Here is a 22,774-nt window from a genome sequence, read left to right as displayed (position 1 = left end):
TTAATTGTAATACATTTGCATTTTTACCATAAAACTTTCAAGACCCTAATAAAGAGGGTACTATTAATTATCCTATTAATTATGTGAAGGAGGAAAATATTCTAGACTTGATCAAATGTTGGATTCAAATTCCTTCCTCCAAATACTGGGTGATGCAAAATAAAATAAAATCAGATTGTTTTGTTTTATTTTGTTATTATTTCATTTTCATTACAGAGCATAACTCTTTCATTCCAAATCAAATTCTTGTTAAGTACATGCCCAGTGTCAGACAGTGGGATTGTCTGGAATGTCTGGGATGGTGACACCCCTTAGACATCCACCCTAAGACATTGCCCTAACAATAACAAACCCTCGAAAAAGAGCCAGACTTTCTCCAAGAGGTGGAAAACAAGTATCTGAGAAAGGTGGAGAATAAGGAAGTTTTGCAAATTAGGGAACAGAATGGGTAGTTTGGAAATCACCCTAAAATCTTTATAGAAGTAGTCACAAACATTTTCAGAGAAATTGTATCAGAGCAGATAAAGGACATGGCAGAGGAGGAGAAAGGTGACACAAAATGGCAGGAGAAGATGGAAACTTGAGCAGTAACCAAGTACATCAGGCTGTGGATTTTACTCTTGGCCACAGATGTACCAAGAAAGGTAATCCATGGAGGAGTTTTTTGTGTTCCCAAAAGGAGTGGAAGATAGGAGAGATGAGGTACTTGGAAGTCAACCCCAGCCAACACTGGTTAAAACTGTGCAGGATGCTTTGGCCTTTTTAAAAGAGCCCACCCAACAGTTAGTTTATTCCCAAGCTCCAGGGAAAGGCTCCAGTGTCCAGGTGGTCAGTATATAGAATCCCTGACAATGGTCCAAGTCCTCATCTTTTGGGCCCAGAAATCCTGCAAGAGGAATCAAAATCCTAAATCCTCAGTTTGTTGAGACAACTATTGTTATCCTAATATTGGCATTTTTTTCTGTTTTTTCTTTTTTTGTACATGTTTGGAGCATATGTTTACGTTCATCTCAGAGAGTACGGACATTTGTAAGTGTCTTTTGTTGTTGTTGTTGTTGTTTTTTCTTTTTGAGACAGGGTCTCACTGTGCAATTCAGGCTGACCTTGAGCTCACTTTGTAGCCTAGGCTGGCCTTGAACTCACAGTGATCCACCTGCCTCAGCCTCCTGAGTGCTGGGATTACAGGCATGAGCCACCACGCCCAGCTGTTGTTTGTTTTTACTTAGCTTTTAGTTTGAAACGGCTTTGCAAAGTCGGCTATGCTAAGGGAAAGCTGGTATCTCAGTTCCCTCTGTTTTCTCCTACGCATACAAATTTATGATAAAGTTTAATTTAGAAGTTGGGATCAATAAGAGAGTAACAATAGCAATGAAGAATAAATTGCACTGTAATAATATATGATAATAAAGGCAATGTGAATTTAGTATCTCAGGAGATCGAAGACAAACATTAATATTTTTGACCCATGCTGATTATAACTGCAATTGCAGGAAGTGGAACCATGAGCAAAAAGGTAGCTGACTGTTTAGGGGATTTGTGTCTGTGGGTCAGGCCAACAGGGAGGAAGTCACCTATGACTGGAGTCGGGAGGTATAAGGGTAGCATTTATGCAAAGCCAAGAGAGGCTAAAATATCGTTTGGTTAGTTAAAACAGTAAAAACACCTTTATGTTTCACATTTCATCAGGTTTTGTGTAGAATTCACAGGGCAGAACAAGTTCGCTTCAGGGACAAACTTGCCTCTTACTGTTTCTCTAGAAGTCGACCCTCCTAGGACTTCCATTTCATTTCCTTTTCTGATACATGTCATGGTATTTTTTTTTTTAATGAAAATCATCTATCCTTCACATTTCTGTTAGGTGCTTTGCTCAGAATTGCTTATGCACTGATTCCTGAGTGCATAGGTAAAGACTGATTCAAACTGTAAACATTATGCTGCATTATTATTGTAGGCAAAAGAAAGGAATATGATGTAGTTTATGGCCAGAAAACTAGAAATCTACTGTAGTCATTGTGGGGTTGCAGACCTCAAATCTGATTTAAAAGTTGGCCTTTAGGACACATTTTAATCATTAAAGATGAAGAACATACATGTGGGATTTATATCATTAGCAATGCTAATGTGAGTTTTGCTTTGTTTTGTTTTTTATATTTTTTATTGGTTCATGTTTGCAATATATCTTATTGCCATTCCTGGTGTGGAGTTGGTCCCTGTCTGTAACGAGTCAGTTCCTTTGTCTTCCTCTTTTTCTCCCTCTGCCCTCCTCTTTCCATCTCTTGATCCTCTTCCCATTTGAGGAAGATCTATCTTCCAACTTCACATTGTATTTTATTTTCCTCTTTATCTATTATTTGGGTTTTTCATGTAAGACAAACCATGTAATATTTAAGCTAGTGGGACTGGACTTATTTCTCTTATCATTATGATCTCAAGTTGCATCCATTTTTCTACAAATTGCTAAAGTTTATCTTCCTTTATGGCAGAATAGTATGCCATGTGTAAATATCACATCTTCTCTATCCATTCATCTGTTGTTGGATATATAGGCTGCTCCTAAGATTTAACTATTGTGAACATTGCCACTATAACAATAAAAATTTTGAGTATTGTCTGTGGAAGAGTTTTGTTAGAAAAATTGTTATCAAAGAGAATGTTTCACAATAATTAAGCAACTTTCCCTATGTTTGGTTGTCAAAAGTAAAAGCACACCAGTTTAACTTTCTCCAGGAAGATATATGTCTTATAGATAAGCATCTTGACACAATTTGTGTGTTGTTAAGATACTCCTTTTTTAGCAATCACCAAACACTATGACTAAGTTCTACATGGTTGTAGTTCTGTATCCCTAACACAGCACAGTAACATATAGTTGATACCTGTATCTTAATAATCAATAAATGATTCAATAACAATAATAAATGACTATATCTCAAAAATCTTTGTATTGAAAGTAGAGCAAGAAACTAAGTGATATTTTTATATAAGTTTCATGGTGAAATTTTCATTAAATTGTGGAATTTTTGGAGGCCTATCATTGCATACTCTGCTTTTCTGAAACAGTTTAAATTGTGTATGGTGATCTTCAGCTTTCAGAATTCAGAGGAAGTATTTTTAAAATTGAAATCAAACCTTTCAAATCTGCTTAAATGTAAAGAAACATTTATTTGCATAGACATTAAATGTTTCCTGATTCAATCCATAGTTTTTACTCTTGGCTAACTTAATACTTAATAAAACAGATGTGTAGTAAAATTTAAGTGCTAATGGAAAACATTTGTTCTAGTACTGGAGGCAGAATCCATCTAATAAGAAGTAGTAGGTGATCTGGAAACTAAAAATATTGAGAAAATAAATTTCCATCCACCCAAAGGTGTTTCTGAGATGAGAATTGCCATTCAGGAAGTTTTATAAGGTCTTCACGTAACACAAACAAGGTGAAGGTACACAGGCTTGAACTAAGAGTGGAACAATTCCAGTTTGTGAGAGAAGACTTAGCTTATGTTCATTAATGCCTTTCTCCCCTGCAGTCCATGTGTATCATGAGAGGTTTGAGAGTCCCTAATTACCTGAACTGTATTCACATAAACCAGAAAATCATGAGAAATTTCTACCCTTAAAGGCTTAACATGCATTGGGAATTGCAAAATATGAGTAATGGATGAAATATGGTTGTGTTATAAAGTTTTGCCACTTTTCAAGTCTTGCTTGATACTTTCATAGTAAGTTTGGATTTATAGAAATTCTTCCCACTGCATATGAGAATAGGGTTATTTATAAGGCAGAAACAAAATTCTTTTACTTAAAGTTGTCAATTATTTTAGTTTTTGGCACTTTCTTTTCTAAAAGAATAATAATATTTCTCCCTTGAAGTGCTTGGAGGATTTTTCATCAACTATAAGATCACACATAAACAGACCGTTGCATACAAACTGTTGTTTTAAGTATTAAAATAAATTGACTTTGTTTTGTTGATTATTTAGCTGAACAGATGGTAATGGTTTTGACACAATTTGATTTCCTGTTCCTTTTTTTTTTTTTTCCTCGGGAAAAAACCCACAGAAAAACAGAACTGCTTTCCCACTTTGTCACAGCTGGTTACCAATCAATCTCAATTCACGCTACAGTGATGATAGCACATGTTGTCCAGGGGCCAAATCTGATTGGGTTGCATTTTTCAGCAGTGTTTCATATCAGAAAAAATACGGTATCTCTACGGTGAGGACTGTCAGCACATGATTGTACAACTGTCATTAATCAAACCTGGCAACAATGACTGCATTTATGGAAGTCCCAGACTGGTAGATTACACAATGGAAATCACCCCACTTCTAGCGCAACTGCCTCGTCAAAAATGGCTTTTCACTGGTTTCTTTTTCTTTTCTTGTTTTTAATTAAAGCCAGAAATAATATTTGACAAAGAATTACTTATCAAACATGTAACTTTACAAAGCAAATTATTGTCTGAAGGAAACCATGACCCATTAAAGAAAGCCGAGACTGGTAGGAGAAACGTATGTGAATTTTTCCCCCAGCTACAACTACCTCCATATGTGGTCTAGGAAAAGAATTTAGACATGTTTTGCTTTACAATGTCTAAAAGTAAAACTAGCAACGCCTAATTTCTAGGCTTTGAAATTAATTGGGCATAACTTCTTTAAAACCATTCCTTATATTCCTGAGCTTTTGCAGATAAGAGCAAATCCTGTCACAATTATGAATCTGTCATTTCTCTGGCCTCAGACCTTGAATGTTCAAAAAGGTGCCATGATGTACTTGAGTCTCTTGAGTTTGTTACACTATTCAAGTTTAGACTTGGGGCTGGGACAACAGTGTGGGAAGGCACAGTAGTATCTCCAGCTGTAAGGCCTATGATTTTATTAAACTCGTGTAGGGTATATGACAACATAAATATAGCATGAACACTAGAATCAGAGAGACCTTGCTTTGAATAATCTAAATTTGTATCTGAAAATGTCAAAATTTTGAATGACATCCTTATGCCATCATTTAAAACTTTTACATGGACATAAGAAAGAGACAGAAATAAACATATAAATTATAATACAAAGAATAAAAGGAAATTAAAGCAATTAAAAATAACTGGGTGGGTGGACAGAGAGTTACGTTACATTGTTTTATAAAGAAGGACACTTTTGAAGAAATGATGTTTGGGCTATTCTGATAGTCAAAAAGGATGAATAATGGAAAATACATTCTATAAATGTATTTTATAGAATTTATAGAGGAAAACCATATAGATTTATAGAGGAAAACCATTCTATAAATCGCAGATGGTAGTATGAAGACACTAATGTTGAGCCAGGAAGGAAGCACCATGATTACATAACATGAAATTGGACAGGTAGACAGGGACCACTTTATCTAATGCCTTAAAGACCACAAAGCAGGGGCTGGGGATTTAGCTCAACGGCAAAAGCACCTGCCTGGCAAGCGCAAGGTCGTGAGTTTGGTTCCCGGTACCAGAGAAAAACCAAAAACAAAAAAAAAAAAAAAAAATAATAATAATAATAATAATAAAAAGACCACAAAGCATTACTGCAGTCATTTTCTAAGTGACAAGCCTTTGGACCATTTCAAACAGTGGCATGACATAAGCAAATTTACATATATTGGTTAATGAATTTGTGCTGATGCTCTTGATTTAGCCAGAACACTTACATTATGTAATGGCTGTTATAATCTATGTGTTCTCACAGAAAACCCCAAATGCAAAGGACCATCTCACAAAATCAGGAATACTGTTCTGTTTGGCTCTAAGAATAGTATGTTTAGTAGTAACATTTGGAAGAAATGTTTTGTGACATCATATACAGAAGGTCACCTAATAGAGATATTCAGAATGGAATAGATTACTAGTCTTAGGCGTGGGGTGAAGGACTAGTTAGTTGCATGTTTTACATAGGATCTAAGAGCTGATGGATTGTTATAGAAGGTAAATTTTTGGTTTCTTTTACAATGGAGAGTCAATCACTTCATACATTTTCAAAGTGTATTCATGTAAATTCATAATGCTGATAATATTTGCAATCATCCCTCAAGGAAAGATTCTGATACAAATGAGAAGTTCATTCAAAATGAAAAGGGAACTAGGGATGGGAGAGAGGGAAAGGAAGGAATGGGAAGAAAAGGAGAGTAAAATGAAAATAGAGCTTTATGAACAGGGAAGGGAAAAGGATTTGAAAGGAGGGGACAAGAATGGGGAGAAAAAGAGGAATCAAGATACATCATGTACAAATACATATTCCATATAATGAATGTGATCATTATGTATACCTATATTGTACCAATAAACAAAATTTAAAAGAAAGAAATGATAATTGAAGATTCTGAGCATTCCAATGTCTGAGTCTTCAGTTTTTGTTGTTTTGTTTTGCTTTGTTTTAACTGTGACACCACTGTGTAAAGGACTAGTGCATTGTAGCAGTTGCTTGTAGCTGGGGGCGGTCAGAACATGTAAGAGCATCAAGTCCTGCAGCTTGGGAAGTGCATGTTAGCTGCTGACTCAGTGGGAACTCTGATCTACACTTGCCCTATGGAGACTGACATCGTCCTTTCAGCTGAGGATCACTTCCTGAGGCTCTATATCCTATGTCCCTGATTTTCACTGGAATGCTTGGTATGTAGGATATATGCTGTACATATTTCTTGCATAAAGAAAAATTAAATATTTATTATTAGCCAGTTTCAGGGGTACACAACTGTGTTCCCATCATGGATGGAAGAGGCTCAGAAGCAGGAGGATCAAAAGTTTGAGTCCCATCAGGGCAATTTAGCAAAATCCTTTCTCAAAATAAAAAAAATAAAATGGTCTAGGGATGAATCTCAGGGTAGACTGCACCTGGGTTTGATCCGCAGTACCAAAGGGGAAAAAAATCGCTAAAATCTCAAATTTCAGTGATAATCAAGGAGGAATTGCAATAGCAAACAGAAGCACAAAATGACAGCCAGAATTTGGAGGCAGATTTATTTATGTCAACCGGCACTGAGCAGGGTCATCCTCAAAATACACGCCCTGATCGCTGGTGGTCTAGGGCTTATGTAGGATAAGCAAAGAGGAAGTGCAGAGGCAGAATGGCTTGTCAATTGGGGATTGGTTTATACAATGTGCATCGTAGTGACCAGCTATGCATCACAGTGAACAACAGTTTGTAAGAGACCAGAAGCAACCAGAACTGGAACAGGAAGTGTTGCCTGGGCAACTAAGAAACTGAAGTATACTGGCTGAGGTAGGGCATTTTCTGTAACAAAATTATAATGAAACAATGATGAGTTTCTGTTTCTATTAATCCTGTGAACTACACAAAACACTATGTCATGCAAATCATTAAAAATCATTATGCTGAATCCTTTCCTAGCTCCAAAGGGTGCCTAGCTTTAGGAACGGGTTCAGTGATGTGTGCATATGCTCCTGGATCTGGAAGTATTCTAATACCAATCTTGATACAACTAGAACATTGCTTGTTTCTTTTTTCTTTTTCATTTCATAGTCTGCATCTGAAAACCTGTTCTGTCGTTATCAAAAGATAATTCAATTTCCTTATAATTCACTCAATTTTCCTGTGAAGAACTGTCTTTGAAAGTTAGCCTCTTTTATAAGTAGTTAAGATTATTTCCATTTATTCATACTAATACTTCATTTTTAATTTTTCCTATGGAAAAAAATCTGCATTAATAGAACAACAGAACTCACAGTTAGATACATATACCTAATAAAGAAAAACCTTCAAAAATAAGATAAAATATAGTGTTCTTATTCCTATCCTTTTTAACCTTCTTTAGAAAATGACCAATCTGAGGAAGTCAGATTTCAGAGTTATTTTAGGTATGAATGTTATATGTTTTGTAATTTTAAAATACACATACTTTTTTCTGAAGAGAGAAATGACTTTCATATTTTATTTATCCTCTATGTTGTTGCCTATACAATAAATAATTTCTCTCACATGAATGAACATTTTTTCAGAAGTTATAAAAATATATTCCTTGAATGTGAAATTATTCTTGTATCTAAATAATGTAGTTATGTCTCCTGTAAGCATTTAAAAATTAAACTAAGAATAAGTAACAAGTACGAACTAGGAATTTCCAGAAGCTAAAAGAAAAATTATTAAATGTTTTCATCATGAAGAAATGATAGATGTCTGTGCAAATAAACATATTTAACCTGATTTAAATTTACCCAGTGTATACATGTACTAAACATCAAAAGATCATATTACTATGTATATTTTTATGCTTTTCTGAATGAGTTTATCAAAATAAAATAAAATTAGACTAAGCATTGTCCCCACAAGGAAGATAATGGTAAAAGGCACATTAAGAGCTTTGGTTTGAATTCTGTTTTTTTTTTTATCACTAATAAAGTACATTGAATGTATCATTTACTGGACTATCAAATTTCTTATCTACAAAGTGACAATTTCTAATTCTAAATATTGTTTTGCAGATGCCATGAACAATGGGTACAATCCTCTTTTCAGTGATGAGACAACACACAGATTTTTTTCTTGATGACTTTAGAAATTATGTAGTCTAAGAGTCTTTTGTTCACTTACAATTTGATTTTTTCAGAATTAGATTTCTTGTGAGCTTTGATTCAAAGCAGCTTTGCAGATCCTTAAGCTCATCTTATCTCTTTTAGTTTTTGAGGAAACTCAGTTGTAGAACAATGAAGAGAAAGAGTAAATGGTACAACCAGTGATGTAACCGTAGCGAGGAATTCAGATATTTTTTAGATGGATTGGAAATACTACAAAATCCATTGTTTTCATTCAGTGTTTACAGGTGTCACCTAAGTATGTTAATGAGAGGACAGACTAATTGAAGTAAAAACTATTTTAGTTATATATTATATCACTTCATTATATCTAAAGTCATCATCAAAATCTCAATTTCAGATATGCTTTTTATTGACAAAGTTAATCAGAATATGTTGCTCTATATTGTTGCTTTTATGCATCTTAGTTTAGTACGTGTTCTGTTCTGTAAATGTAGCCCAAATGAGAGGTAAATATGGGGAAATAGCCACCTTGAACACATTTATATTTAGTTAGGTTTTCTACTAGCAGGAAGCAATCATATAATCAACAAATATTTCTAGTAGGTATAATACATAGCTAACATGAACTGTGCTTTCTCTGTGGTAGCTTTAAGCAATTTATATGCAATATCTCATTGAAAGTCCACATTCATTCTTTTCAGATAGATGTTATTATTTGCACAATTCTGTTAAGGAGGAAATTGAGATCCAGAGAATTTAAGTGTCATGTCCAAACTTCTAAGCAGAGAAGGAGGCTAACTCCATGATTAAGATCCGATAGTTTTGCTCTGGAGTATGTGCCTCTTAATCACATGATTATGCTAGTGAATATAGAAAGCTCTATGTTTGAGGGTGTAGACACAGCACTTAGTGAAGCAGGCAAGAGCTCTGCCTCTATCAAAATAGACAATACAAAATATAAGTGCAGGATCAGTAGCGTCAATGAATTTCAAGGAAAAGTAGTGAGTTTCAGGAAAAGTAATCATATTTGTCTTATATAGTAATAGAAGTCTTCAAATAAGAGTAGTGAATAAATATTTCCTAAAGAATTATAGGAAATAAGAAGAAATTTAAGGCAAAATAGGCAGATCCAAATGTAGCCTCCATAATTAAGGAATAGAGAAACAGGAACAGTTAGATTTAGTTAGCATGATTGGTACAGAGTCATTGCTTTTTGTCATTCCTCGGTCTATAAAATAGAAATAGTAGTCTGTATCTCAGGGTCTAATAAAGTCAAGCTGTATTATTCAATTAGCCAGAGCTAGAAATAGAATATATCCGATTATAGTAGTCTTAAATGTAAGCCTAAAAATTGTTTTTGTCCTGAAAACAATAGAATATCACAGCTAGCTTTAGACAGAGAGAACCAATTAAAAAAGTATTTTGTTAGCATAGATCCAATTCTTGTGTGTATAAGAGAGGAAATGAGACCAATCACAAACTATTGCTAAAAATTGTGTTTGCAGGAAAAAAAAAAAAAAACGTGTGAGAATAAAGAGGAAAGAGCAGACATAAGAAGAATGAAAAACAAAAAGCATTACTTTTCTTTAATTTTCTTTTATTTATTTATTTGTTTATTTGTTTTTTCATTTATTTTTTTGGCACCAGGAATTGAAATCAGGACCTTGTGCTTGCCAGGCAGGGACTTGTGCCTCTGAGCAATATCCCTGGCTACTTTTCATATGTATTTGTAATTTCTCAAACATTAATAAGGATATATGTATATGCAGTTGCCCCCCAAAATTCATGTAAAAATTTTAGTTTTTTAACAATCTGCTAGTCTAAATTTAGAAAATGGAGGTGAGATTATAGAGACATATTAAAGAGGTGATGAGACACACTCCTAAAAATCATTTTGTCTTAATATTTAAAGGGTTAATATTGTTAATTTAAAAAAAAAACATTACCCCTCTTCAGTTTTTAATTATTATTTATTTTGTCACTTTGCCAACAAGACAATGTCCTTTAATATACTTTAGCTTTCTTACAATCAAGATGCTAAAATAATCACACTGACCAAAATGAGCTTATAACATGATATAACTCACCAAGAAACGGAAATGTATGCTATTGTTCTTCGTAGTAAAGAACTGCCAAAGAAAGGTCCAAGTGGCAATGTCTTTGTTTTCACAGAGCGACAGTTATACAAATACATAACATTAGGTGACTGATAAGCAGCTAGAAATTAGAAAGGAAGTTAGTGATCATTTTGTAAATAACTATCATCTAAATATTGTACTTCCATGGTTGAATGTGCAGTTTTTGCTTGAAATACCATATAAAAAGAAGAAGATTTACGCCGTTACTGTTTGTGTGATCAGTGCAATTTAATGAAGCTACTTCCTTTGCTACACAGGTATGACATCAAAGATGATTACACCCTGAGAATTAAAAAGGCTATGAGTACAGATGAAGGCACATATATGTGTGTTGCTGAGAATCGGGTGGGAAAAGTGGAATCTTCTGCTACCCTCACTGTCCGAGGTAAGAGACTTAAAATATCAAAGATAATTGAAGTAAACCAAGAGGCTAATAGATTAAGTTTAAGTGCATTCACACTCAAAATAACATTATATTATAGTAAATGCTTAGATTTTGTGGATTTCCATCATTAACTGAAATAAAATTACTATACTTCCAAATTTAGGGTCCGGCTGGGGATATAGCTCAGTGGTACAGCGCCTACCAGGCTAGTGCTAGGTGATGAGTTCAATTCCGGCACCAAAAAAAAAAAAAAAAACCCTCCCAAATTTAGAGTCCAAGTGATGATCACTGAAGAGGCTAAGTATTAGTAAACAATAACTTACATGGATGAAATAGTTTATAATGCTTAAAATTCAATTTTTTTAAAATTTAAAAGACAGAAAAGATGTACACTCGTCTTTTAAATTTCCATTACTTTCAACTTCTTACTTCTTATAAATTTAAGTGATTTTAGCGTTAATCCAATGTTTTCAGTTCATCAGTTTGTCACTTTGTACTTTAATTTGGCATTCAAAAAATCAATCTGAAAAATACTATGATGAAACTAAAGTTAAAATAGATAGCAAAGCAACTCCTGTGTACTGATAAACTGATTTAGTGAGTGATTCATGAAGTTCACTGGCCTTAAGTCATTGAAATAGGGCTGCCCGTGTAATAACTTTCACTTTCTGGGTGTTATGCACTTTCTCAGTCCTGCAATAATGTTCCTTTATAGACTCATTGGAATTTCTTATAAGTGAAAGAAAGCATTACTAAATCCTACAGTGCACTGGAACGAATTAACTGTCTTCCTGGTGGAACATGTTGATCACAGGAGGTAAATTATACAGTGCAAGGAACCACGTTGTATCATGAGGACAGCAAGAATTTACCCTTCCCAAACAGATGGTATTGTGGCATTGCTGACACTCACAGGACTGAAACAGAGATAGTCTCATCTCCATTCAGTCTTTCAGCCTTTCTTCCACCACAAACAGTGCCTTCTCCTCGCATCCTTGGTGATAAGGAGCTTAGTGGCATGTGTTCCCTATGTCTCAGACCATCAGGTACATCTGGCCCTATTTAGTCATAACATCTGTACTTAGGCAGCTTTCCTCTGATAAGTTTTTGGAAGTTTAGAAGAATCTGGAGAAGACCAGAGTTGCAAGAAATGTATCAGCACTTTTTAAAAGGTGCTTCTTCATTTGGTAGGAAAAAAAAATGTCTTTTTAAACACTTATAATACAGGCTTCAAATCAAAGAAACTTATTTGACCCCAGGTAGCTCTTAACACACAGGCATTCCATTTCACATACCTGGAAAATACTGTTTCTATGTTTTTCAATCATTTCATTCCTAATCCACAGAAGCATTTTTTTTTCCCCTCTAGACAGTGTAGTGTGAACTTCAACAGAAAACAAATATAAACAAAATCAACAAGTTAGTTGCTTCAAAACATTTTCACTCCTCATCAGATAGTGGACCATTAAGGACTATGATCATATATGAATTGAGTACATGTATTGATTTTATCTGATCAAAATCTAATAACTCCTGTGAAGCAATGAACACTCTTTAGCTTACACACTCTATGTCTGTTTTTAAGTAGGCAGTCTTTTGCAGAATTTACCGAACCAAATTATCCCAAGTTGTGTGTGTGTGTGTGTGTGTGTCTGAAGAGAATGGGAAAAATATAAAACAAAATAACCAACCGAGAAAGAAATGTTTCATTCAAAAACTATTTGCTTACTAAACAAATGGTACAAAAATGTGAGATGTTTGTTTGTGCAAGCAGCAGGGATCCTTTTATACTTGAATTCTTGGATCAATGAGACTTAAAGTGGTCTGTTTGCTTTAAGATCTTTTCCTGTTGTTTTCATGATTTGTTGAAAGTTTCATGTTTCACATTTTATTTAACAACCATGCTCCTCATACTTGAATGTTTGAAAGTAACTTACAAAACCAATAAAAAAGTGTTTTAGTAACTTCAAAAAAATCATCAAATCTTAAATGGTTTCTCCCCAGTGTACAGCTTCTAGGTAAATTAGAGCATTTGTTATGGGTGGGATAAATTTATCACTTGTCCACAACTGAAACCTCAAAAGCAGAGTTAAAGAAAAAAATCGTGGCTGGCGATATAGTTCAGCAGTACTAAGCGCCTGCCTGGCAAGCGCAAGGTCCAGAGTTCGATTCCTGGTACCAAAAAAAAAAGTTTCCAGAATGCAATGTAATATAGAATAAAATATTATTCAAAATAGTTTTACTATTAGGAAATAAATCAGTGGGGATTTCTAATGTTAAGAGGTTAATAAGGGAAAATTATCTACTTTTTGTGTGCTATTTTAGACACATAGTAAAATCTTCAGACATTTTTGAAACTGTTTTAATAGAACAATGTCAGCTAAGAAAAAGGCTATGTCCATTTTTGTCTATTTAATATAGGAACACAGTTTAATTTGCTGATTTGAAAATACCCACTTGCTTTTTTTTTTCTGAATGAAATGTTGCCTTGAATCAAATTTTTATTGTGATGTTTCAACTAAAATTGTATTATGGTGTTCACTTCAGGTAATGGAGGAAAATTTAAGTTTTATAATCAACATCTGAAACAGAGAAATCTTGTACTGTTCTCCATTCCAAAAATATCATAAAAATAGATACTAAAATTAAGACTACCATCAGGTAGTTTCTCTCTTTGCTGATTTGGTAAACAAAATGTTAGAAAGAAACAAAGTTATTCAGCAGCAAACCTAGCATTTTTTTTCCCTAATGGAACAATTCACTATCTAATAGAAATGTTTTAAATTCCTTGAAATGGCTTACATAATACAGACTACATATATGTAAAAACAGTTCTCTCTATTTTTCAATTGTTTCATTGATTTTACCTAAATGAAGACCTTCCTGAAAAAAGTTTCTTGTAAGAAAATAAAGTCTTAAAAATGTATTCTAAAGTGAAAAGGAATTTATTTATTTCAGCAAGATTTCTCACCAGAGGTTCTTCTTTTTAACCTTAATATCATCGACTCAAAATATCTTTTTTATGCCATAATGCTTGAAATCCATCATTATGTAGCTGCTAAAGTAGTACTAAGTGCAAAATGAGAGGCAAAGTCCATTTTCTGCAGAACACTGAGGAAATAAGGAAAAATCTGATCAGTTAGAGGAAGGCATGACTTTATGATGTTAATCTGTTATCTTGTTCTTTGTAATTAGGGGCATTTTACTGCTGAGCTAAATATTTCTTATTTTGAGATAGGATCCTGCCAAGTTGCCCAGGTGGGACTCCAAATTGTGATCCACCTTCCTGGGCTTCCATCAATATGGGGGTAATTATTTTTATCCTGGGTTCCACCCTTGTACAAAACAAATTATGGTACACTGGGCAATATACTTCCTTTTTCCTCTTGTTAAGAAACCCACTATATCCTATAGGACATAATAGGACTTCCCTAATCTAGAATTTTTATACTGCTACTACAATTGCCTTATTTTTTTTTCTATTGTCTTAATTGTGAATACTACTGAAAAAGACCACAACTTTCAGATAAAGGCAACTATATCATTATTTTTACAGATTATACAAAACTTACATTATGATGTATGAGTTGAGAGTGAATGCGTATAATCACATTTCCAATGCTGTATCTATCTTGCTATGCCTAAAGACGTCATCAATAGAAAACTAACCATAGGTTGTTCTAGGAACACATTACCATACCCTAAGCCTGTATCCACTGGGGTGCGAGAAAGATTGCTCTGTTGACAAAGTTTATATTTTTAATATAAGACTTCATAAAAGCTCAAGTACTCTTAATTGTATTTGTCCTTTATTTGGATAATACGGGTACATGTTTTATAATATCCATTATGTTTATATAAAATGATTTGCTGTGTTAAATGATTTGGCATTATTCTTTTGAAAGACAGTATTATTAAGCTCATGAATATCTCTTAATATTTCTGTGCATTAATAACAAGAGTAGCCTATTACTACTGATTTTAGTGACTGAAAGTTATAGCATAATAAAAAATAATAATTTTTGGAACAGCATTTTGAAAGCCATTCTCAGTATCAACAAGAGTCAGCTTGTCAGTCATTGTGTCCCGGCCTCTATTAAAAGAAGAAAAAGAGCTTACAGTAGTTAGGGAGCTGCTGAGTAGAAAACCCTAAGGATGTTCCAACCTATTTGTTATATTTTCATCCACCCTGTCCACGGAAGAAAACTGATGTGATCTTAACCTATGACTGACTGAAAATAGCATCAGGGGGTTTCTGAATCCTTGTAATAGTTCTGACTAACCATGCTTAAAATCCAATTGCTATTTAAATCAGACAGTGAGGCCTTCTTTTATTGACATGAGGTTTACCAGTCTGTGACATGAATAGTTCCATCCAGCAGGTTTTTATTTTTGGGGTGACACAAGACTATTTGACCTCAGGTCTTTGAAGTGATACCTGTAATAACTGATATTCATAAGACTTGACCTAAAATATCTCACAAATTACCTATACTCCGTGCTGAACATAATGATTTTCTTAGAATTATATTTATAAGTTTCAGTTTTATCAAACTCAGAACATTCTATTCATGGTTGAATTATGAGACTAAAAATCATTCTATTGTCCATACTTAAATGTGGCATTACACATCATGCATTCTGATAATTTTCTTTTCTTTCTTTCTTTTTTAATTTATTTTTTTATGTTCTCACCACACCATTGTAATGTCTACAGCTCGCCCTGTTGGTAAGTAGCCATCCTTCTATCCATTTAGCATGGTTTTGTATAATGCTTCACAATTCATGCATATTAGCACTTAAAAGAAATAAATGCATTTATTCCCCTGTGTTACTACTTGAGGAGTTGTCTGCTATGAAAGTTGCTTCTAACTTTGTCATCCCTTTGATAAACCATTTTTATAATGATATCACTACATAGCAAGCTATAAGTACTCAATTTTCATGTAAAAGAAGAGAAAAATGATTGATTTTATAAACTGCTAACTCTCTTAAGGAAAAAAATATATACTTCCCTTTCCATTGTATGTATACCATCATAAATTATTAGTTATGACTGTTATTAGCTAAGGTTAAAAAGTTTTGAACTATAGTTAAGAAACTTGGTCAATTACTCACATTTATTTTAAAGTGCTCAGACTCAGCTCCTTAGGTGTATTTTTATCTGCTATACCTGCTACTTATTATTGCCATGTCCATTAGAATTAAATAAAGTAGAATGCTTTAAGTTATTATAAATAGATTCTTGCCCTTAGTGTGGAAGGTAGAGGAAAGTTTTTTCTTTGGCATGAAAATTTAGTGATTGCTTTTTTAGTATATCCTTATTTGACTTTGCAAAATTGAATAGCTGGCACTTACAGAAATTTAAATGATAATTATTTGTAAACACTAGGATGATGAAATAGTCTCAAGTTTGTTAATGTAACAAACTTTCTATAGTGTGTTCAAAGTTTAATCTAACCCAGCAATAGTTAGTGTAAATAAAGTAAGTCTTGGTAATTATTGTATAAATAGATGAAAAAATGGATGCATAAATGGGTAGCTGAATGAATGAATGAATTCAGCAGATTGCTTCTTTAAAATGCCAAAGGATAGGTTAAAACCTTATTCACTTTTCAGGGGTTTATAAATTGTACATCAGACTTTAAAAGCTTTCTTAATGTATTGGGTTGATGTTGTTTCCTTTTAACATATATTGGTTGAAATACAGACATTATTATTATACTTGTATATTTTTATATCATTAGCAAATACAGTAAACAAAATTTTGGTTTCCCAACTTGAAATTCTAATATGAATTTTATTATCAGTTCTGTTTGTTAATTGCTATTTCAATATCCCTAATCCTCATTCACCTCATCTAGAAAGTGGAGAGATTAATATTGTCTAATCAAAGCTGCTGCAGAAATGGATTGAGTTTAAGATTGTGTGAAAAGTGCTCTGTGGGCTAACATTTTCTAATGTATTCCTAGTTTTTGATACATGTATTTTTTGCATTTTGATGTTTAAAATATATTTATGGCTTAAGTTAACTGAATTATAATTTACAAGGAATTTTTTTGAGACTGTTGTTAAATCAGTCATGCTTTATAAAATCAGTGCTTGAAAATTGAGGACCATGTTATGATCACTTTTAATTCTCATTTTCTTGCATGTGAACTAATTCCCATTAATGCCAGGGATTGACTCAGTTATATGTCAGAAAGGAAGCATTTTTTTATATATACTTTTTTATATATTAAAATATAAAGTAGATTTATATATGATATATATATATAATAAAATTGTAGTTTACATATCATAAACATTAATTTGGACTAATTATTACCATCTTCCTATTTTTGGAACTCTTGATGACTAAGCAATAAAAAAATCTTCACAAGTTTACCAAGTTATTTTAAGTTACTAAACTTGTATTTTATAGTAAATATTAAAAGAGATAGATGATAATTGTCAGTAAAAGGATAGCACTAGGTACCGCAGATTTCAGGTTTTTTTTGAATTGACAGGAATTGTAATTATAATAAAAAATCTTTGAAGCAAATGGAAGAAAATCACGTTTAATATATAGATCTCTTCATAAAAAACTTATGTAAATACCTATGAATGCTTCATTTACATAATGTTACAAGTTCCCAGCACATAATACATTAAAAATTTCTGATATATTTAAAACTGTTAAGCAAAGAAAAAATAAAGGGATTAAAGTGATGTGATTTCTAAAGGTATTAAGATGTATCTGTCACCTGCAAGGCATTTCAAAAGTTTTTTTCTAATTTTTATTCTTGTTTGAAATGATTTCTTAAATTCCCATTGGACTGGAAGTAAAGAATAGCTGCTTGACACATTGTACTTTGCTCTTGGGAAGTCTGTCATCTCATAAATCTATCTCAGATGACTTCTGACAATGTTCAGAAATACGAAGAACTATACTTTAAACTTGACAACTACCATTAGAATTGGAAATGAATGTTAGATATATTTTATTGGATTATGAAAGAAGAGACTGATGATGAGGAAACTAGCCTGGTGTTTCTTTGTATCAACTCATTACATCAATTTAAATCAGTAACTGTAGATATTTAAAATATTTATTGTAAGGCCAAGAGTTAAAAGTCAAGTAATGTAATGAACTAAATCCAGTTTTTAATTCCAATATTAATTTGGTGAGGAAATTTGTATGAAGTACATAAAGTTAAGAGAGTAGTAACTGTCTGAAGCTTTTGACAGAAAATTAGAAATCCATGCAGATTCTGGAATACTTAGTTTCACAAAACAGTCACCGCATCATACCAGTTGAAACTTCTCCTGTGTGGAAAGCCCCATTGAAACACCATTCTATCATCCCCAAACAGTTCTATATGACTGGAAAGCTCAGGAGCTTCAGTTAAGTTAAACATGTTGAAACTCTGTGATTCACAGCTGGAATTAAACACCCTCTAAACTGCAGTTTTGAGATTCTTTGAAAATTTGATCCAGATAAGTCTCAAATGGAGACTATGACTGAAAGTAGTCAATTGCATACTTGCAAACAAAGGAAATTACTTATATCTGCTCATCTGTAGTGTCACCAGCATCTCAAGAAGAGCCCTGTAAGGATGCTACTATGTGTTAGTTACTACAAAATTTACATTAATACCATTTTGATAATTAGAAATCTACCAAGCCTTCCTGTGATTTTGACTTTTTATTACTCCAAAGGCATTCTTTATATAAAAAACCAAACTGCATCTTACTGTGTAGTTAACTGTGAGTGTGGAAATATGCATTTGTTTATTTGGAAAACTCTTCTGATGAAGGCACTGACAAGAAAAAATAACAGTCTAAATATGGATAAATATCTTACTTCCTATAACCATCTGTCTTATTTTTCTATCGGAAGCCCTTCCCAAGCTTAAAAATAAAAAAGAACATCTATTTTGGAGATGGGCAACACATTTTTTCCTAGCAGCAACTCAAAACATGATGAGTAATTTGGAAAAGAACTGTCAAATCTACCAGCTGCCTTGCTTGCAAAGCGGAGCCCTGTTCTGTTTTGTATCTATGTGCCATATGCTAACTGCTGAACCCCTCAAGTGTAGAAATTAAAAGCTGAGTGTATCAGGTGAAACTTGCTTAAAATATCAAAAGCAAAGTGACAATGTAGAAGTTTAAAGAAATTTCTATGTGTTTCTACATTCTGTAGCACTAAAATATGTTTCCTTTGGATAGAAAAGTATCAGTGGCCATGCTAGAATTTAAAAAAAAAAAATTGAAAAATACATATTGTTGGCAAAATTCAACATTCTTAGATTATTGAACAGAAGTACTCACTTAAAAAAAAGAAATCTGTAGAGACACATTTTTAATGGTTTTGCTGCTCAAACACAAAAATAAACATATCCTCCTTTTATTTATTTATTTATTTTATTTTGTTTTTGGTTTTTCTCCAGTACCGGGAACCGAACTCACGACCTTGCGCATGCCAGGCAGGCGCTTTTGCAGCTGAGCTAAATCCGCAGCCCCCATATCCTCCTTTTAGAAAGTTCTGTTTTATGAGATGAAGTAGAGTTTTGTTGTAACATTCTGTAAGACATTTGGTTCCTGAGGCTTTAAGTTCAATGAAGACAGTGATTGAAAAATTCATCTCAGCATATTAGAAAACAGACATTACATTAAAAATATAATAGACATTCCTAACACTTCCATCTCCTACTCCACCTCAAATTTTGGGAAATTTAATGTGTTGTCTATATTTTAAATGAATATTGAGAACATTTTAGTGGCTTTTTTAAGATAGAAAAAAAGTATATTGTGTTTAGGTACACTGTCTGCAAAAGATGCCTTGAGTTTATTTAGGAAGTAGACCTGGAATTTTATTCCTTGCATCTCTGTTTTAGACAAACTGTTGCCCCATGACCGGAGGTGATCCCCTCTTTCCTGAAAGCGCTTAATGTTTCCTGCACCTGGCACTAATTAACGACATTATGCAGAGTCCCAATTAATTATTACTAAGCATCACGTTTTTTCATTGCTCCATATGGTTTGATTAAATGATAGGCCAAAAATAATGCATTCAGTCCTAGCTTGTGTATTCCAACAGAGTCTCCACAAAGTGAAATATTTGAAGTATCTTAAACTAACAGTAATTTTTAAAGTGAAAAGGAAGTGCTGGTTACTTCTTATGCTTAACTGGATTTATCATTGTGTGTTTCGTGATGTCCGTCCATTGTCTTTACAGGGAAGGCTATGGATAAAAGTATTGAAATGTGGGTTTTTTCTTTTATTTCTCACAACTTGGTGAAAAGGATCTCTTATTTTGCTATTGAATGGTCTATAGTGAAGTCTGAAGCTTCCAGAACATTTTTCCCTTTGGCCTGTAATGTCCTTTCACTGTACTGTGTGTATAATCATGTACTTTTTTTTCCAGATACATTTTGCTGGCTTATACTTTAGTGTTGATCATCCTGTAACTAATATTCTTGGGACATATCAAAACTCTTGAATCTATAGAATCATGTTTTTTTGTTTTTTTGGGTTTTTCTCCGGTACAGGGAACCGAACTCAAGACCTTGCGCTTGCCAGGCAGGCGCTTTTGCCGCTGAGCTAAATCCCCAGCCCCTAGAATCATGTTAATTTACTTTGTTTCATGAATATTTTCTTCTGTTTTATCCTTGAATATTTTTTCATGTTTCAGTTTCTCTTTGCTTGAAATACATTGGTTATGGTGGTTTACTTTTTTCTACAGTCATATTTATCAATTTCTATGTAATAATTTCAGTTGTCAATCTTATTTTATATTTTATGATTGTAGGGCCAGTTTACTACCTCCCTTCTCAATCAAAACTATCGTGTCTTTCTTTTTAGTGAAATACGCTTGACTTTTTACTTTTTTCTTTTGTCATTTCCTTGCTAAGCTCTCAGGAAACATTCTTTACCTACTTGTGTCATTTACTCTATCTATCCTTTCTGAGTTTGTTTTTTAAAGAAGCCTTCATTGTACACAAGTTCATTTAGACTATGGATAAGTATCCTAATTATGCCTATGTTTCTTTGTGCAGGTTGTACAAGTTATGAATTAATCCCTTTTATTTATTATTTTCCTCTTTTATGTCATTAATCATATGAGTAATCAGTTGAGGTGCTGTTTTGTTTTGCGTGGGTCCCCTTTTAATCCTAAACGCTGCCTTCGTTTGTTATCCAATGTACATTGATATGCTACAAAATGTCCTCAGATAAGCCTTACCCCTAAATCTTACATGCATGACATTTGAATTACTACACTACTTGTTTAAACATATTAAATGTTCCTCAAGGGAATAGTGCATAATTATACTCATTAAATATATATAAGCTAACAAATTAAATTAAATTAAATTTTGAGTTAAAATATATCTGAATGCCTTTTTAAATCTGTCTGACAAGTATTGCTTCCCAGATATATTGGAGATATTATTTTCATCTATCCTATAAAACTCTTAGTTGTCAGACAATACACGGGTGCGCTAATCTTTGTGCCGCTTGTAGGTCTAGCATAACACTTACACATGGTAGGGCCATGCCCAGAGCTGGTGCAATGTACTGATATACACATATGCATACATAGGTAACACTTGCCCAGAAGATGTTAATGCGAGCAGCTTTAACTAGCGCTCTAAAGAGATTAAGCAGCATTAATGGTAGCAGGCCAGTCACATATTCCCCACTCTGCTAGTGGGAGATAAAATAAAACAAAAAGAAAGCACTAATGAGTTAGGATGGTGCCTTACTAAGCGTGTAATTAATGTTATTAAGAAACATTGCAATGGCATATTAAAATTCTGTTAACTAAGCAACCCTTCAGCATCAGTACATTTGTTTCTTGGTTGCAAGATTTTTTCCCTCTTTCTATTTCTGATTGGCATCTTCATGCAATCTTTCGCTAAAAAATGAGATAATGGGAAGTGATCAGCCCTTGTGGTTTAGCTGGAGCGCTGACATGACAGTTCTGGCAAGTTGACAGGTTAAGTGAGTGAAAATGGCTGTCTTGTCTCCCCATTTAATTGAAGAGTCATTTTTAGCTGTAGTTTTCTTGTTCCCACTCTTTCAATCCCTTCTTCCCTACCCATGAGAAGCCCAGTTTTCCCTATGTAAGAATTTAGTGCCTCGAAGGGATTTTTCTTTTCACTACTCTTTCAATTTTTCTTCAGTTGGTCAAAAATGAGACAATTGCTTTAGTAATAATGTCAATATTGTGTTTCTAAATAATCAATTAGTTTTGAAGTTAATAGCATTTCTCTTGAAAATTAACAGTTCCTTAAAGAAACCAAGTTTTGCTGCTTTATTATTAGTTTTTTAATTGGGGAGGCAAACAGAAAAGCAAAGTACAGGACACAATAATAAGGATAAATCAGATTTAGAAGTTCAGAACTTGTTTAAAATGTTGATAGATTTTTCTAGACGGTTTTAAATTTATAACTTTTGTACAATTCATAAGTTCTGTGAACTTTTCCTGTTTAATAAGACTAATTTCCTGTACATGCCTATACTTAAAAGTAAGTCTGCTTTAATAATTTAAAATGTAATAATGTTTAAAATTATCTGTTCACATCCTAACTTAGTTGTATTATAAAATATGTATCACTTGTTTTGCAGTGGAGAAATACTTAATAGCCTTGAAGGATTAAAAATTCTATAAAGCCAGTAAAGATCAATTGCCTAGAAAAAAATATGTGGTTCTATTAATGTAAGTCCTCGGTTTAACAACAGACT

At 33.3% G+C, this 22,774-nt stretch overlaps 1 protein-coding gene across 11 annotated transcripts in view; it reads left to right on the top strand.

Moving 5' to 3' along the window:
• The window catches only part of Robo2 (roundabout guidance receptor 2), a 1,247,873-nt gene that overhangs the window by 1,115,059 nt on the left and 110,040 nt on the right, over positions 1-22,774 (top strand). For 8 of the 11 annotated variants that reach the window (XM_005375549.2, XM_013503734.1, XM_013503749.1 and 5 more), the window contains exons 6-7: positions 10,917-11,044; positions 15,762-15,773. In XM_005375549.2, the coding sequence (XP_005375606.1) occupies positions 10,917-11,044; positions 15,762-15,773 (140 nt within the window). The remainder of the gene's footprint in view (positions 1-10,916; positions 11,045-15,761; positions 15,774-22,774) is intronic. The other 3 variants (XM_013503739.1, XM_013503753.1, XM_013503761.1) reach the window with 1 other exon arrangement.

Source organism: Chinchilla lanigera, unplaced genomic scaffold, assembly GCF_000276665.1.
Source record: "Chinchilla lanigera isolate Chin_1 unplaced genomic scaffold, ChiLan1.0 scaffold00006, whole genome shotgun sequence".
Lineage (NCBI taxonomy): Eukaryota > Metazoa > Chordata > Mammalia > Rodentia > Chinchillidae > Chinchilla > Chinchilla lanigera.
The sequence above is the reverse complement of the archived record's forward strand: the minus strand, read 5'-3'. Positions and strand labels throughout refer to the sequence as shown.